Below are 19,078 nucleotides of genomic sequence, written 5' to 3'. Positions count from 1 at the left end.
ATTCATATTGGCAAATATTGCAAGTTTAGTTCTTCCACAAAAAGGCAAGATGGCGAAGAGATAAAGGAGAGTTGCACCTTCAATATGGTGATTCAATGTGATGCGGACAATTTTGCAAGGTTGCACCGGATGGTTTTTGGTGCTATCGGCAACCGGTTTCCGAAAGGAATTCCAAAAAGAAATATCAAAATATGTGTTTGCTGGGCGTTCTTCTGTTTAATAAGACGGCATGGCGAAATGTTATTGCTGTTGGTAGTGGTTTTCGTGGTTGTACAGCACGTCGAGTAACGGTGCATCAAGTTTGTACTATGAGGTGTTTGCAAACGCTGAAAATTTGCAAGAAAAAAGATATTCCTTTGTAAACGTTTAGGCGGAATAAGGAAAACCTAATAACCCAGCAAGTTCAACTTACTTTCAGATATTCCACTCCAATTAGTATTCTAATTCCCAATATACTAATGGGAATTTCGAATGCCGCTTACCAGAAGAATGTTCTGGTGTTCCAATTGCACTTTACTGTATCACGAAATGTATTTTTTTTCTGCCTTGCCGTTGAATCGATTGTTTTAAAAGAAATTGCAAAATGAAATGTGTAGGTTGGCAAAAGTGTCTTTGCCTCCTCTCTTTCGAACACAGCCTGCCAACTTACGGTCAAATGAACAGCTGACCGAATTCAACTCTGAAATTAGGTTGATGTGAACAATGTGGCGTAAAAAGTTTCATAGGCTGTCATTAAAGTTTCATAAGCTGGCAAAAAAAATGTGATCGGCTGACATAACAAATTTTTCTTTTTGATTATGATCATTCTAATCCAGAACATAATCAATGAAGTGTGTACCCATTAATATATGTATTTATGACCCATCGATCCAGTATATCATTGGGTACAATAATCTCTCTAATTCGAATAATCTCAATTTGCATAGAATCGTTCGTAAATTCCTTTATATATTCCCAAATGGCAGTAAAAGCTTTATCTTATTTTAATGGCACTACAAATGGAAATAAACTTTTAAGCTTATTCCAGCATGCTGGACTTGGCACCCCAGCAATGTTTTATCGCTGTATGATCGCCGACAACAACACCAGTAAACAACAGCAATCAATGGTTTTGCGATTTGATTGTTGACGATTGTGAGCTTTTGCAGCACGATACAACAAACCCACGAACACATCTTGATAGTTCAACTTGCCGGCCACACGATCCAAAACATACTGGGAATCAACAGTCCAAGTGTTCCAAGCGTTAATCGTTCGCCAGCTGTGCAACAGACCGGATAGAGCGCGTAAAACGTATAGCAAGACACTGCCGACTAAAGCATCGGATTTCATTGTTGACGAGACTTTGTCGTAATTGTGATTTAAACCGCATTCAAAGAAAACCGCATTTGAACCTCAACAGCTGATGATCTTGACGCTTTTTATTTTACGATGATGATTTTGATGTTGTTGTTTGTAAAGTAAACGGTGCAATAATTCATAAGGGAGAGCCCGCCAGTGTTTGTTGTGTAGATTGGTCCACAATAAAAACTCTTACCTGGAATTTTCTGTTATTATTCAGCTTTTGTTTTTGGTTTTAATTGACCATTTACCAAACAATTTTATTATCTTTTGTTGGACACCACAAAAAAGTGTTCGCAGAGCCTCTGTTATGGGAAAATAATAAAAAATATTAACCGAAATAAAAGAAAAAAGTGCATAGATCATAAAATCATAGTTAAAGTGATGAAAGTGAAATTTTTAGCTTGCCAAGTAATTAAAGAAAAAAAAAAACACAATCCGCTGAATGAATCATAAAAACCAGTTAATTATCATCCACCATCCAGCCAGTAAACTTGGGCCAGTAAGATTGATATAGCCCCCGATGTTGTAATATTAAATAATAAAAAAAACGAAACCCCAAAAACAAACAACAACAAAAACGAAGCATAACAAAACGCCGGTTTCCATAACCAATCGATAGATCGAACCATCACCTAGCCAGCAGCTTACCAACAACCCATCCAGCCAGCTCAACCACCAAACGAACGGTTGTGTTTACCAAGTGATTGACCTTAAAAAGAGCAACGTAACCATCATTGTGTGTAATCGTCAATAAATCGAGTGTGTGTTTGTGTTTGGATCACCTCCAAATTGGAAGCTGCAATTTCACAGAAAAAGAAATTTGCCAAAAGCAAAGAGAAATCCAATTTGCGGTTTCAACCATAAAATTCATTTTGTCTGTGATTGCATCTCCACGAGCTGCTGCTGCTACTGACTGCATCTGTTGCATTTCTACACAATCAAAATGACTACAAGTGAAAATAAAGTTGAAGAGGTAAGTTCAGATGAAAAATAACTGTATGGCATCATTGTCATTTCGAGCATTGTTTGAACCAGAAAAAGTGAAAGAAAGTAAATTGAAAACGGGCATAATAATAGATGCATTTTATGCATTGTCAGTGGAATAGCTACGTAAAATTGATGAGGAATTTACTGCATCCCAGCAAAAAGTTTACATCCAGATTTAGTTACATTAATTCAAATACGTTAACGCACATTTCTATCTCTCTAAGTTTATGTGAATAAAACGTACATATGTTGTATCAGGTAAACAATGTATTCCTAATACTTGGAATTAAGTCAAAATTAATTCAACATTTCTCCCAAAAAATTAATCATTAAAAAAGGAGTTCCTAATCTTTAATTTATAAGGGGAAAACATGTCAAAATTTCAAAAATAGTAGACTTTTGCAGGTTCTGAAGCAGAGCAAATCTAACTTAGATCAGTTGCTCTTCAACGTGCGTCATCGCATCTTAATCGGTCCAAATATTTTTATTGACAATGGGATATTAACATGAATGCCTTTATTTGCATACGAAATACACTCCCGCTCATCTGAATAGGTTTGAATTTTTTTTTTCTTTTTATATGTTAAGGTATCTTAAGCTGTGTTTTGATTACAGATTCATACTATATAGATGTAGGAACGGGTTACGCGGGTTACGCCCCACTTACTTGCTAAATGTTCTAAATAAACACAGCAGACGTTCGACACACTACTTAATTAAAGACACACACACTGAACACAGCTCAACAGAAAAAAACAAATTAGTAAACATAGCTCATTGAGGAAAGCGAACTTCACAAACAGTCAAATGACCAGCGACAAAAGAAGAAAAGTCACATTCACTGCAGTTGCTCTCCTCAGTGAAGTCGCCTAGAAGAAGATCACTTACTTTTTATTTATTATTGTCTTTTTAGGGCGAAGGCCATTATTTATGAAAGTTTTTAATTGAATTAACCGAGTTAACATGGCCTAAGGAGTTTGAATTAAAAAATGAATTCTAGTGAAGTACCACACACCCAACCACTATGCTACGATCGTTTCGCTGGTGGTTTAAGCCAGCTCATCAGGAATATTTTGAATGTAAATGACTAGAAGACAAGGCTGATTTTGATAACTTCTTTTTATACAACCATTTTTAAAAATTTGTTGATATGAAGAATTTTTTGAAGTCTTTTTCTATATCAAGTCACCCTAGTGTCTTGTCTAGAAATCATTTTCTCAATACATACACATGTACAATCGAAGGGGGGTTTCCTTCATGAATTGTAATGCCTTCTATTTCGGAAGTTTGTTGATATATCAAGAATATGATAGGTTGGCAGTGGCTTCGAACGCCATGTTAGCTCGGTTAATTCAATTCAATTAATTAAAAACTTTCATAAAGAGCCCGGCTGCCCCGGCTAAGGTTTGAAGCTGGGTCCTCTCCAACAAACAGACAATGTTGTCGAGGTCTTAGCGTTCTAAGCTACTGCCAACCTATCATATTCTTGATATGATATCAACAAACTTCCGAAATGGAAGGCATTACAATTCATGAAGGAAACCCCCTTCGATTATCATGTGTATGTATTGAGAAAATGATTCCTAGACAAGACACTAGGGTGACTTGATATAGAAAAAGATTTCAAAAAATATTAATAAAAATATACATATGTTTTGTTTCACTTCATATTAATCAACGAACCTTAAAATAATAGATAAACTATGAACTACAGAATTAAACATTAAATAAAGTGTTTTATTCGAACCAATGGTAACCAAACCAATTCCATCCTACATAGATTTTGAGAGATGTTGCCATATATTCGGAAAATATCCCTGTTTTAATAAAAATTTACCAAAAAAGTGCTCAATTTGTTGGCTCATCTGAATAGGTTTGAATTAAATAAAATTGAAGAAAGGTACTACCTATGCCAATTTTGGCCCGTTTTTGTTTTAATTTATTTATTAAAATGGAACATTCCAGTTAATCCTACAAAAAGTTTGACCCACTTTATTAGGTACGTGGGTTAAAATCTCAACCCAGAATTGCTAAATTTATCTGAGAGCAAATACCAAGTGTAAGCCATAATATTAGGATCGATAAAGTACAAAGGTCATTGAAAATATTTTGTATTTTGGCTTAATTCAGATTTAACATAAAGGGGTATGACATCCCCAGCTTTTATACTGCTGTAGTACCTGCGTATTCAGGTCAAAAAGAGTTTTTCTGTTCCCAAGTCATAAATGAAACACGAATAAGCATACAAGAATGGACAACTAGGTACTAGAGTATTATAAAAGCTGGGGATAGCTACCCCTTTATGTTAAATCTGAATTACAGTTTTCAACGTTATTTATCGTCAAAGAGCCATTCTTCCAGGCCGATTTTCGAGCATTTGTGATACATTTGGTCAACTGTGGTGGAGTTATGTGCATGATAATACTTATATTTACACTTTGTACTTTATCGATCTTAATATTATGGCTAACACTTGTTATTTACTCTCAGATAATTTTAGAAGCTCAGAAGGGGTCTTACGGAACCAAAAACTGATTTAAAGCAGAGTTATAAATAATTTTTGTTGGAATATTTCTTAATTTTATATAAAAGTTCTTGGTATCTTTTCCAGGTTGAGATTTGAAACCACGTACCTAATAAAATGGGTAAAACTTTTTGTAGGATTTACTGGAATGTTTCATTTTAATAAATTAAAGCAAAAAACTGGACAAAATTTGCATAGGTAGTACCTTTCTTAAATTTTATTTAATTCCAACCTATTTAGATGAGCCAAAAAATTTAGCACTTTTTTGGTACATTTTTTTTAAACAGGAATATTTTCCGAAAATATGGCAACATCGTTATGATTTTTCTTGTGAATGTTGGCACAATGTAGGACTCTCAAAATCTATATTGTATGGACCTGTAATCAATCAGCTTTAGATACCTTATAATAATAATTGTTCCCTAAACATCCCAGGAGGGACATATCAATGAGTGCACCCCGATTCATATTAGCTCAATGATATGATAATACAGTTTATCGCCGAGTCCGAATGACGTGTCCTAAGACACCATTTGTTTACATGGCTGAAATACTCAGGAAATGTTGCCAACATTACTGAAGGGTATTTAGACACCTTAACATATAAAAAGAAAAAAAATTCAAACCTATTCAGCTGAGCGGGAGTGTACTTCTGATAAATGCAAATATACTGTAGTGACGTAAAACAAATAACTAGATCTACTGTTAGACGGTGATAAAATTGGCTTCGCAAATAGTCTGAAATACTTAAGAGTGAATTTGAATAAACTTTAAAAATTCAACAGACATGCTGATTATAATTTGGAAAGAGCAAATCGGATTAAAGGTGCTTCATTCAAAATTATTTAAGAAAAAATGTCAGTTAAATCTAAATTATTCCTCTACAAAGTTAGAACACATCCCGTTATCTTGTATGCCTTTACTTTATGGTTAAAGATTTCTCCAATCGCGATGAAGAAAATATAAGTCTTTGAGCGCAGCATTAAACTGAAACACATCCAACGTTTGAGTAAAGTGTAAGGGTGCGTTCACAATTTTAATTTTAAGTTGTCCCTATTGAAAAATCCTCTCAATATCTCAAATTTTTTACATATTTTGGATGCTACTTCACACCAAACATTGACTTCCATTCGTTAGAATGGATTAAAAAAGCGAATAGGTACCGTTTCTCGTAATGACTTGTTCGACTCCTCCTATTCGAGGAAAATGCCTTAGGTGTGAGAAACCTTGGATAGCCAGTCTGGTGTTATATGGAATTAAAACTGCAGACTTACCGGCTACAAAGTTTGACCGGAGACTACTTCTGGTAAATGAAAGTTCAGCCCACAGAGTGGATCTTCTAATTGAAGACGTCGAGGTCCCATTTTTATTCTACACAGAAAAAAATATTTCAAGAATTTTTACATATTTTCGTTCGTGATGTAGTTTTTTCATACTCACATAATATACATGTGTAGTTTATTATATCCATCTATCCTAAAATATGTAAGATTTTCATGAGATGCAAAATGACTTTCGTATTTTTCCCTACATTCCCATTATTTACTCTCATATTTCCTCTCTTGTTGGGTAAATGCTCTCAACTTTGTCCTCTTTTTCTTTTAAATGGTCTCACCATCGCATTGACACTGTATCAACAAACCACAACAACACACAACCTGACTGAAATACAACTAAACCCTGCAAACATTTTCTGTCGCCTGCTTGACGGAAAGGTCACTTAATAGCGATTGTGGTGTCTGCTGCGACAGTCGCATTTTTATCCGAAAATATAAAAATGACTAAAGAAACAGTTCCACTTTTGCGGTCCGTACCAATCACACAAAGCCACAAACTTTTCAGCTTCTCTGAATCGTTTCATTCTCACAACCAAAACAAAATCACAAACTTTTCAATGTAAAAAGATGGAAACCGTACGATTTCTGAAATGTAACTTCGGCTATGCTTTGCCGAGTTGTTTTATTCACCACCCAAACAAAAAGAATTTTTGGCAAACATTTTCTGTGCGAAATGATCAACGACACACTCATACACACACATTTGATTGCTTAACAACCCTCCTATCGCTAACATCAACATACTAAACATACTACGGTTGATGTGGTTGATGTTTTCAACCACCAAACGAATCATTCGTTCATTAAATCGTTCATGTGTTTCTATCTGTTGTTGTGGAATTAAGAACTTTTCGCTATTCGTTTTGTTCGTACTCACGTATTGTTCCTATGGAAAATACGAAACGAAACGATTGGAAATGTTATTTAAAGTATTTTTACGTACTCTGGTCCTAACTGACTTGTCGCTTCCGCCACAACTGGATGTTTAAAAAGCGATAAAATTTGCATTCACGAAAAATATATTTTATTTATTTTTTATTGTTTTATTATAATAGTAACTTTTCATATTTTTACTTATGTATATTTTATTACTACTTTACATACTTAGCTGAATTACTCAGAAATTGTCGACAACATTAATTTTACCATTTTAAAAATCTGATGTCGCCTGACCCATGACCCGGGTATGCAGAATGCCAGCCGAGCATGCTATCCATTGCACCACCGTTCAATATAATACTCAGATAGACTAATGGCATTTATATGTTCAACGTTGTACAAAATAAATAAATGTAAACAATCGCTTTTTTGATCTAAAGTAAGGCGCGCAAGGGATTCTGCAGAAGGAGTAAACCAAGTTAAAAAAGAGAATGAGAATGATTCAATGTAAATGTTTTTGTAAAATGACAACAGTCGCTTTTTAATGCTATTTCTGGCACTTTTAAGAGACGCATTTGCTATGAGAAGATATATTTAACTTCCAAATGTTTGGAGGGAACCTGCCTTAGCCACAACGGCGCCTTTGGGCGCTTGCTGTGTGCACAATCTCACTTGTGGTGAGTTTCAATCTTACTCTCACCGCCGATCATTTCCAACAAGAAATAAACAGATAGTGACTGCAGAGAGAGGGAGAATAACTCTCGTGCATGTGACTCACACAAACAGAGCGGTTGCATTTGTAGTGCTTGGCTATCCCTAAACTAAACGCTTTACGCTAAACTACCACCGTCGTAACAACAACTACAGTGCGTTTGGTGTCGAAAAACAAAGGGATTGGCTGTACCACATAGTTCGCATCTACAATTTTTTAATTTCTTTAATATAAAGGCAACATCTAAGATCTCAACCTTGTGCTGATAGACTCAACATGTATGTATGTACATATTGTTATGCTATGCTCACAAGACGATAACAACTACAGTGAAAATCATTAGAAAAAACGATGAATTACAATAATACAAAATAAACAAAGCACCAAAATTTGTCTCTTTGTTGATAGTCAATAAAAACAAGAACAACTCGCCAAAATTGTTTTTTTTTTCAATCTCTCAGAAGAAATCAGTATATTTTTTTTTTGCTTTGCTTTATGAAAGGCGTTCATGAAATACAGAAATTTATGAACACTACTCCTAAAATTCAGTAATTTTGTTTCTGTGTAGATGATAATCTCATCACTTTACTTGAACATCAGCAATCTTTTTCGATCTGATCGGGTATACTTTCATACATAGAATAATCTGCTATTCGCGAATACTTCGTCTCATACCCCATTTTACTCTCTCGTTAAGATAATTCAGTTTGTATGGGAGGTACCTGAAGGGTGACCTATATAGGCCACATTTAAACCTGTAGTGCGATTCTGTAACTTTTTGTCGTTACCGACAAAAATCGGTGGAAATAAAATTTCAAATTATGAATGGATCAGGACAATCATCAATAAAATTCAATGCGGAAATTGTTCCCTTTCCCCAATTTCACAATTTGTTATTTCCATATTTATGTCCAATAAGGGAATATTTTTGTCGATTCGGAGAGAATATTCCGATTATAGTAGTTTTTTAATGTTTCAAAATATTGATTTTAAAAGATTTTCATTTTTTAAAATTATTTTGCGTGCGGAAAATTCAGAGGGAAATATTTATGATTGCCCTGAATATTTTAAATAAATGCTGACCCGAGCAGTATCGGTAGGACTTAGCTACAACATTTGTCGGTAACTTTAGGAAAAATATATTATTTCGAGGAGGTACATATTTGATCGTTTTAATGTGTATATCCTCTTTAGCATGAAGGCTGAGGTTATAATTAGAACTTTTGGAATAAAAAGCAAGAAATCACTAGTATAGAACAACCCTCAATCGCATCGCCAGAACAACTTCATGTACGAGTATGCCAGAAATTCTGAAATGTTTGAAAATGCCAATCTTCTTTTCTATAGTAGACACCCAGGGTCACCTCATATTCTATAAAAGTACCCTACAAAGACCCTCATCAACGGTGGACATATTTTGTGTAAAAGAGCTTCGCTGAGTTCATTTATTTTTTGGATGACCCCCACAGTGGCTTTTGATTCTATTGAAGATGCCTTCGGTGACGATATTCTATGGAAGACCCCGTATTCTATAGAAGTTCCTTACTTTGGCGCTTTGTTTTACTGAAGGATCTAACGGTGGCTTTTTCCTTTGAAGGGCGACAAATTTGGCATTCCATTCTTTAGAAGACTTGTACAGTGATATTTAGTCTCTAGAAAATCACTACAGTGACTTGAAGACCTCTACGGTCGCCCTTTACGGCCGTTTTCTATTCCATTAAAAACCCATAAGACGATCATCTACTCTGTAGGAGACCAGTAGTGTCACCATCTATCTATCTCTAACATATACACACATTTATAAATGGTGGTGGTTTATTGAAAGGCTTAGAAATACCCTACAGAAAAGCAACTACAGACACATAGATACATAAAAAATTGCAAAGAAACACATAACAGACTTTATAAAGAAAAACTGAATGAAATAATTTATAAAAACTCGCACTTTTAAAAAGCAAAAAATTATATAGAAACATTGTTGAACGCTTCTCCATAGTTGTGAAATAAAACACATTTTCCTCAAAGTTGAAATCAGCAGCGGGAAATCGGCATCTGGAATCAAATAATTATATAATGTAATAAATAGGTACATCCATATTTCAAATTTACATATGTATGTATATGAAAAATGTATTGATGTAATTACCAATATTAAATGCGATTTCTTCCTCGTTCAATAAAATATTTCCATTCACCGTTTTGATTCAATTATAAAATGTATTGGGCATTTAATTTACTAAAAAGCACAATTTCTTTAAGAAAACACAAAACACTGATTTATTCACTCACTTTAGCGTCTTTACTCAACGATTGTATTTAGAAAACTGAAGAAAAAAGAACAACATAATTAATACAATTTTTTTCTTTTCCTCTTTGCTTGCCACGTTGGTTAACAACAACAAAGCACGAAACACACGTGGTTGACCGCATACACAACACCAAAGCTTCTGCGGCGTGTCTAAGACACCACTTGTAGAGAAGTTTTACAAGGCTGAAATACTCAGGAAATGTCGCCAACATTACTGAGGGGTATTTTGCCACCGTCGAAAAATGTTTGATGTTGACTGGCCGGGGAATCGAACCCCCGACCTTCAGCGTGCAAGGCGGGTGTGCATACCATTGCACCACGGTGGCACCCAATACACACAGCTCTTTATTATAAAACAGCATTCCGCAGCCACGAGAGCCTCTCTCTCTTTGACAAAAATCCTCTCTCCACACATAAAAAATATGTTAGTACGCAAATGTTGGTACCCAAACAAATAAAATTGAGATACGTTACAAAATGTTGCAAACATATGTATATTTGTATGGACACAAACAAATTATGTTTGGACCCAAAAATATATTTTTGTTTGCAACCAGTCTCAAACAAATATTTGTTTGGATCCAAACATATTTCTAACATATATTTTTCTGCGTGTATGATCGGTTTTTGGTTTTAAATTGTTCTCATATAAATTTTCGAAAAAATATGGAAAAACTTCAGTATTCTTGCACGTAAAGGAACAGTCCCAAAATCTTAGTCATTATGGCCAAACTTTACTTTAAATTTGGTATGCATGTATCTGAATTTAATTTCAAATTAATTTGCATGACATTGTTAATGTGTTAATATTTAGTGTTTTTTTAAGCTTGAACTCAAAACAAAATTTTAAAATAAATGATTAAAACCCCCATCTTCATTATCATCACAAAAAATGGGGTTGATGATCTTCACGAAAAATAACTGAAAAACAAACTAAAAAATATAACTTTTTTGAAATATTCAAATGCTGCACCACTGCTCCGGCTGTATATGAAAATACGGCTAATGTATGTTTGTGTGACAGTGAAACTTGCATTTTTATTTATTTGCTGGTGTTTGTTGCTCTGCACAGCTTTTCTTTATGGCCACCTTGTATTGTGTATCATGGCAAAAACATGTTTAGTTTACTTGGTCTTGGTTATATTCATTTAGGCCCCATTCGTGTTGAAATGATAATGCGGTTAATGCTGCTGGCGGCTGATGATGTTGATGATATTTAGTATGTACTGTTGTTTTTGGCTACCTTTCCGTCTGTCTGTCGTCTGTTGACTTTGAATTTGATTGAAAATAATTTCACACAAATCATGGGAAAGGCATGATGGTGGCTAGCGTCTTTTTCCTTTCATGTCATGTTGTTGATTAACTTTTACTCCATGAAATTGGGATGTTGTTGTTGCTGCTGGTTTTAATAAATTTCTTAATCTTAAAGAAAAATTAAAGAGAAAGGAAAATTGTTTTATTTAATCTCCCCGAAAAAAACAGATGTAAAGCAAATTGATTTCCGGGGAACGATGGTAATAAACTGTGAGATCGAGTTTATTAATCAAAAGTTCAATTGTGAATGAACTTTTTTGTTGTTTTATGATCAACTGTAATTACATTTTGCAAAATTACAATTGCCTTACAAAGTTGATGCCCAGACATCCCGTTTATTATTTCCAATGTAAAGATTTTTAATTATAGTTTTTCGATTCGATTGTCTATCTATCCGCCCTGTTCCGTTTCAAGCCAAGTCAATGATTATATACATGTGCTAACAACCTTTAAAACTTTAGTCCAAAGTTTGACAATAGTCTAGTGGAAAATTATTTTATAATAGTCAATTTAACTGTTTAATAATTGATTAGTTAATCATTTTTGAAATGGAACAACGGTTTGATACATTTTATTTAAAGTAGGAAATTTTTAGTCAATTTCTTTTAATTTACATAAAGTATATATTCTAATAAGAGATATTATCAACGGTTGTTTACTAGTAAGTCGCGATTTTTATACCCTCCACCATAGTATGGAGGGTATATTAAGTTTGTTTTTCCGTTTGTAACGCATTGAAATACTCATTTGCGACCCTATAAAGTATATATATTCTTGATCAGGGTAAAATTCTGAGTCGATCTGTGCACGTCCGTCCGTCCGTCTGTGGTAATCACTCTAGCATCCACAAAAATGGAGATAGAACGCTGAAATTTTGGGAAAATGCGTCTTTTGTTTGCAGGCAGGTCAAGTTCGATGATGGGCTATATCGGTCCACGTTTTGGTATAGCCCCCATATAACGGTACCCCCCGATTTACGGTATTTTGACGCTTTTAGCTACATTTTCAGACCGATTAAGCTATAATTTGACATTTAGTGTTCTTAAGTGTCAATAAACTTATATAACGAAAGTTGTGGACATAGGTCCACGTTTTGGTATAGCCCCCATATAACGGTACCCCCCGATTTACGGTATTTTGACGTTTTTAGATACATTTCCAGACCGATTTAGCTATAATTTGACATTTAGGGTTCTTAAGTGTCAATAAGCTTATATAACAAAAGTTGTGGACATAGGTCCACGTTTTGGTATAGCCCCCATATAACGGTACCCCCGATTTACGGTATTTTGACGTTTTTAGCTACATTTTCAGACCGATTTAGCTATAAATTGACATTTAGGGTTCTTAAGTGTCAATAAACTTATATAACAAAACTAGTGGACGTTGATCAATGTTTTGGAATAGCCCCCATATAACATTACCGCCCGATTTCAGGTATTTTGACGATTTAAGTCGCATTTCTAGACCGAATTAGCTATAATTTGATATTTAGGCTTCTTAGTGACCAAAAAACTTATATTCGAAAAATTTATGAACATAGGTACATGTTTTGGTATAGCCCCATATAACGGTACCTCCTGATTTTCGGTATTTTGAGATTTTTACCTACAAGTTTTAACCGAATTAGCTGTAATTTGAACATTTGACATTTGAAGTTCTTAGTGGTCACCACATCTCTCCATCAAAATTGTCTGAAATTTTGGGAAAATGCGTCTTTTGTTTGCAGGCAGGTCAAGTTCGATGATGGGCTATATCGGTTCACGTTTTGGTATAGCCCCCATATAACGGTACCCTCGATTTATGGCATTTTGACGTTTTCAGTTACATTTTCAGACCGATTTAGCTATAAGTTGACATTTAGGGTTATTAAATGTCAATAAATTTATATAACTAGTGGACATAGGTCCATGTTTTGGAATAGCCCCCATATAACGTTACCGTCCGCTTTCAGGTATTTTGACGTTTAAATTCACATTTCTAGACCGAATTAGCTATAATTTGATATTTAGGGTTCTTAGTGACCAAAAAACTTATATTCGAAATAATTATGAACGTAGGTCCATGTTCTGGTATAGCCCCATATAACGGTACCTCGGTAAAACGGATTTCGGTATCCCCATATAACGGATTTTCGGAATTTTGAGAATTTTACCTGCAAGTTTTAACCGAATTATCTGTAATTTGAACATTTTACGTTTGAAATTCTTAGTGGTCACCACACCTCTCTACCAAAAATTGCCAAGAAAGGTCGATGTATTGATAAAGCTCCCATATAAAAGTACCTCCCGATTTTCAGTAATTTGATGATTTTAGCTACAATATTAAACCGAACTAGCAGTAATTTGACATTTGAAGTTTTTAGTGGTCACAACACCTCTCTATAAAAAAATTGTCAGCATAGGTCCATGTTCGGATATAGCTCCCATATAACGGTAACTCCCAATTTTCAGTAATTGGAAATTTTAGCAACAAATTTTAACCGAACTAACTGTAATTTGACATTTGAAGTTTGTAGTGGTCACCACACATCTGCATCCACAATTTTCAACATACCCCAATATAACGATACTTCCCGATTTTCGGTACTTTGAGGATTTTACTTAAAATTTTTGTAATGTAGGTCCATGTTTTGGTATAGCCCCAAAACAAACCTCCCGATTTTCCGTACCTTAGCTTTATTTTTTGGACGAACTTTCTGTAATTTGTAATTTAAAAGCCAACAAAAATTGTTCATTTAAGTTCATATTTTCGTATAGCCCACATACCTCCGAACTAGCTGTTAATGACATTTGAAGTTCCCACGTTATGTACCGATTTTCGGTATTTTGAGGATTCTAGCTACAATTTTTAACCGAATTAGGAGTTATTTGACATTAAAGGCTCCCATCAAAAACTGTCAACATAGGTCCATGTTTTATTATAACCCCCATATAACGGCACCTCCCAATTTCTCGCCCACCGAAAATTGTCAACATACATACATAGTTAGATATAGGCACCATAAAAAAGGGCCTCCCGAATGAAGCATTTTATGTACATTATCTGACAGGAATGAAAACTAATTATTCCATTTTAGTTCAGAATATTTTATGGTGAAGGGTATGAAAAGTTCGGCCCGGCCGAACTTAACGCTTTTTTACTTGTTTACTTTCTATTAATGTATATTTCAATCAGGGTTTTAATTAATAAATTTTCTCGGGCTGAGTCATTTTGTGAGTCACCATTTTCTCCATGTACTCCCAGCAAATAATCGGATCGCATTCAAATTAAATAATGACATATTGGTCCAGATTAATTAGCCCTTCCAGTAGCTTGTTGCTAATTTCGAGCTAATAGATTATTGTTTTCCTGAAATATGCCCTTATTAGAAGGTGAAACGTCAAACCAATTTTTTTTTGAAAAAGTTGCATTCAATTATTTATAAGTTATTGTACGCTCCGCGAATAATCAATCAAATTAAAATATTAATAGGCACAATCTTTAGTAAAAAGTTAACACGAAGTTACTTCAGCGAGTAGATTGCAAAATATCTGCGAGTAGATTGCATAATATCTGTAACAATATGCTCGCAGATATTTTGCAATGTAATCGCTGAAGTCACTTCGTGTTAACTTTTTAATGACGATTGTGCCTATTAATATTTAAATATTTTAATTTAATTATTAAACCCTCTACCATAATATGGAGGGTATAATTAAATTTGTCATTCCGTTTGTATTCATTGCATTTGTATGATTTTTCTAGGGATGTTACTTTAGTGGTTTCCCGTTGCCTTCTAAAGGGTTTATAGTTTTCCTTCTTTCGTATAGCCGCTCCTATGAAGTACAGACGCTGTTTGCAACTTCTAAATCTTGGACGGACGCTGCCTTTTTATACCCTCCACCATATTATGGAGGGTATATTAAGTTTGTCATTCCGTTTGTAACACATCGAACTAATCATTTGCGACCCTATAAAGTATATATATTCTTGATCAGGATAAAATTCTAAAACGATCTAGCCATGTCCGTCTGTCCGTCCGTCTGTTGTAATCACTCTAGCGTCCACAATAATTGAGATAGAGTGCTGAAATTTTGCACCCGAGGGTCTTTTTTCCATAGGCAGGTCAAGTTCGAAGATGGGCTATATTGGTCCACTGTTTAGTATAGCCCCCATATAACGGTACCTCCGGATTTGCGGTATTTTGACGTTCTTCGCCACATTTGCAGACCGAATTAGCTATAATTTGGCACTTAGGGCTCCTAGTGATCAACAAACGTATATCCCAAAGGATATGGGCATAGGTCCATGTTTTGGTATAGTCCCCATATAACGGTACCTCCCGATTTTCGGTATTTTGAGAATTTTAGCCACAATTTCTAACCAAACTATCTGCACTTTGACATTTGAGGTTCTCCGTGGTCATAAAATATCTCCACGAAACATCGTCAACATAGGTCCTTGTTTCGGTATAGCCCCCATATATCGGTACCTCCCGATTTTCGGTATTTTGAGAATTTTAGCTACAATTTTGAACCGAACTAGCTGTAATTTGCCATTTGAGGTTCTCAGTGGTCATGAAAAATCTCCAAGAAACATCGTCAACATAGGTCTATGTTTTGGTATGGCCCCCTTATAACCGTACCTCACGATTTTCGGTATTTTGAGCATTTTAGTTACAATTTTTAGCCGAACTAGCTGTAATTTAACATTTGAGGTTCTCAGTGGTCATGAAAAATCTCCAAGAAACATCGTCAACGTAGGTCCATGTTTTGGTATAGCCCCCATATATCGGTACCTCCCGATTTTCGGTATTTTGAGAATTTTAGCTACAATTTTGAACCGAACTAGCTGTAATTTGCCATTTGAGGTTCTCAGTGGTCATGAAAAATCTCCAAGAAACATCGTCAACATAGGTCTATGTTTTGGTATGGCCCCCTTATAACCGTACCTCACGATTTTCGGTATTTTGAGCATTTTAGTTACAATTTTTAGCCGAACTAGCTGTAATTTGACATTTGAAGTTCTCAGCGGTCATAAAATATCTCCAACGGAACATCGTCAACACAGGTCCATGTTTTGGTATAGCCCCCATATAACGGTATCTCCCGATTTTCGGTATTTTGAGAATTTTAGCTGAACACATTTTTTTAGATTAGATTAGATAACACTGTGCAACAAAATGGAGGTGAAAGTCTGGGGCACGGAAAATTCCTCTTGGGGAAGAAAGGCCTTGGTGAGTATATTATGAACCCCGAAGGACAGATCCGCCGTGAGTCGAACTTCCGCGTTATGGCGTGATGATATTTTTGTTAGAGACCCTGTGGGCCATCAGGAATTCGCGTTATATCTTTGTTCGCTTTTGCTTAAGTGCTCTACAAAAACAACAAACAAAGGTATAATGCTAATTCATGATGGCTTACAGGGTCGCGTGTAAAAACTTCATCACGCCATAACGCGGAAGTTCGACACACGACGCATCTGTCCTTCGGGGTTTTTATTATACACACACCAAGGGCTTTCATCTCCAAAAGGAATTATCTCTGCAGCAACATTTGTGTTCACAGTGTAATTTAAGCAATAGTGGGAGGCAGTAGGAGTCTATCTATTGTCGAAAAGTTGTTCCACCTAAAATTGTGAAAGGACAATAATTATTCCATTTTAATTAAGACTATTTTATGGTGGAGGGTATAAAAAGATCGGCCCGGCCGAACTTAACGACTTTTTACTTGTTTTTTTGGTTCGCCCCGCATATTTTACTTCTGCGGCACCCGCCATATCTGATGAGCGTTCCCCTATCCACCACCTGGGGAGGCGTCCGATGGGAGAAAAAAGAGGGGAAAAACGACTCCACACGAAAAAAGAAGGAAGATATCCTATTTGGGACACATAATGAGGAACGAAAAGTATTCTGTCATCCAGAGCATAATTAAATGTAAAATTGAGGGAAAAAGGCCAAGAGGAAGAAGAGAATCCTGGATAAAAAAACATTTTGGAATGGACAAATCAACCAGATGAAAAAAGCCTTATCAACGCTGCGAGGAATGGAGAGCTCACCATTGCTGAATAATTTTCCACAACATATTCATATACACATATCTAGATATACAGATAAAATATTTAATTTGTTATTGTATGATCGCCAAAATCCAAATGCGGATCGGCACATAAAGAAGAATATTCCGTTTGTAACACATCGAAATGTTTGTCGGAGACCCTATAAAGTATATGGGGACTTCTAAGTGAAATCAGACACTTTTTTTCAAAATAAGGGTTTTGATTTTCGTTATTATACCCTACACCACCTTGTGGTAAGGGGTATTATGTCTTTGTGCATTAGTTTGTAACATGCAAAAGGAAACGAGATAGACCCATAGTTCCTTTTAGGGATATACATAGAATCACTTTCTGAGTCGATTTACGCCTGTCCGTCTGTCCATGTATTTTTGTAAACAAAGTACAGGTCGCATTTATTGTCCGATTCGCATGAAAATTTGGGAAGATAGTTTTTTTTGGCCAAAGGACGAACGCTATTTATTTTGGTAAAAATCGGTTCAGATTTGTATATAGCCCCCATATATATCTTCGCCCGATTTAAGGCATTTGGTGCACGAAACACGCTATATATGTCCGATTTCAATGAAATTTGGAATGGGCGACGGAATTTAGTCTAGAAATAAGTGTGCCAAATTATATAGAAATCGGTTCAGATTTGGATATAGCCCCCATATATATTTTCGCCCGATTTAAGGAATTTGGTGCACGAAACACGCTATATATGTCCGATTTCAATGAAATTTGGAATGGGCGACGGAATTTAGTCTAGAAATAAGTGTGCCAAATTATATAGAAATCGGTTCAGATTTGGATATAGGCCCCATATATATTTTCGCCCAATGTAAGGCATTTGGTGCACGAAACACGCTATATATGTCCGATTTCAATTAAATTTGAAATGTGCGATGGTATTTAGTCTAGAAATAAGTGTGCCGTATTATATAGAAATCGGTTCAAATTTCGATATAGCTCCCATATATATTGTCGGCCGATTTCAGGTATTTGATGCACGAAACCCGTTATATAAGACCGATTTCAATAAAATTTGGAATGTTTGCCGGGATTTGGCCTAGAAATAAGTGTGGCAAATTATATAGAAATCGGTTCAGATTTTGATATAGCTCTCATATATATTTTAGGCAGATTTGAGGTATTTGATGCACGAAACACGCTATATATGTCCGATTTTGATGAAATTTGGACTATGTGACGGAATTTGCTCTACAAATAAATGTGAAAAATTATATCGAAATCTGTTGTGATTTGGATTTAGCTCCTATATATATTTTACATATTCACAGTGGTGTAGGGTATTATATAGTCGGCCCCGCCCGACTTTGATCCTTTCCTTACTGGTTTATCTTGCTGCGGTGATGCTGCTCATCAGCAAAACCTTTCAGTATATCTTCAGATTTTTTGACTTACGGTTCCCGAGATATCGCGCCTGTAAAAGCTATATGCAAATAAATACTCATAACTTCGTTAATATTTGTCCAATTTGATAAAATCTTTTTTGTATGTATTGTTCTTTTGTCAGCTATTTAATAAAATAGAACAAAATTTGCATAGTGATCTTGCATGCAATTTTCGCCATTAATATTTAAAATCAATTTTTAACAGTGATTGTACTCTTC

The 19,078-nt window shown here is 35.2% G+C and overlaps 1 protein-coding gene across 1 annotated transcript in view; it reads left to right on the top strand.

The window, feature by feature from the left end:
* Window positions 1-1,080: 1,080 nt before the first annotated feature.
* Fatp2 (Fatty acid transport protein 2) overlaps window positions 1,081-19,078 on the top strand; it is a 130,962-nt gene continuing 112,964 nt past the window's right edge. The window contains exon 1 of the mRNA XM_073990232.1: window positions 1,081-2,317. Coding sequence (XP_073846333.1) covers window positions 2,288-2,317 — 30 coding nt within the window. The 5' untranslated portion in view covers window positions 1,081-2,287. The remainder of the gene's footprint in view (window positions 2,318-19,078) is intronic.

This window comes from Musca autumnalis, unplaced genomic scaffold, assembly GCF_047663935.1.
Source record: "Musca autumnalis isolate F117 unplaced genomic scaffold, ASM4766393v1 scaffold_5, whole genome shotgun sequence".
NCBI classification, from domain to species: domain Eukaryota; kingdom Metazoa; phylum Arthropoda; class Insecta; order Diptera; family Muscidae; genus Musca; species Musca autumnalis.
Note: the sequence above shows the minus strand (reverse complement) of the source record. Positions and strands in the feature narration are given on the sequence as shown.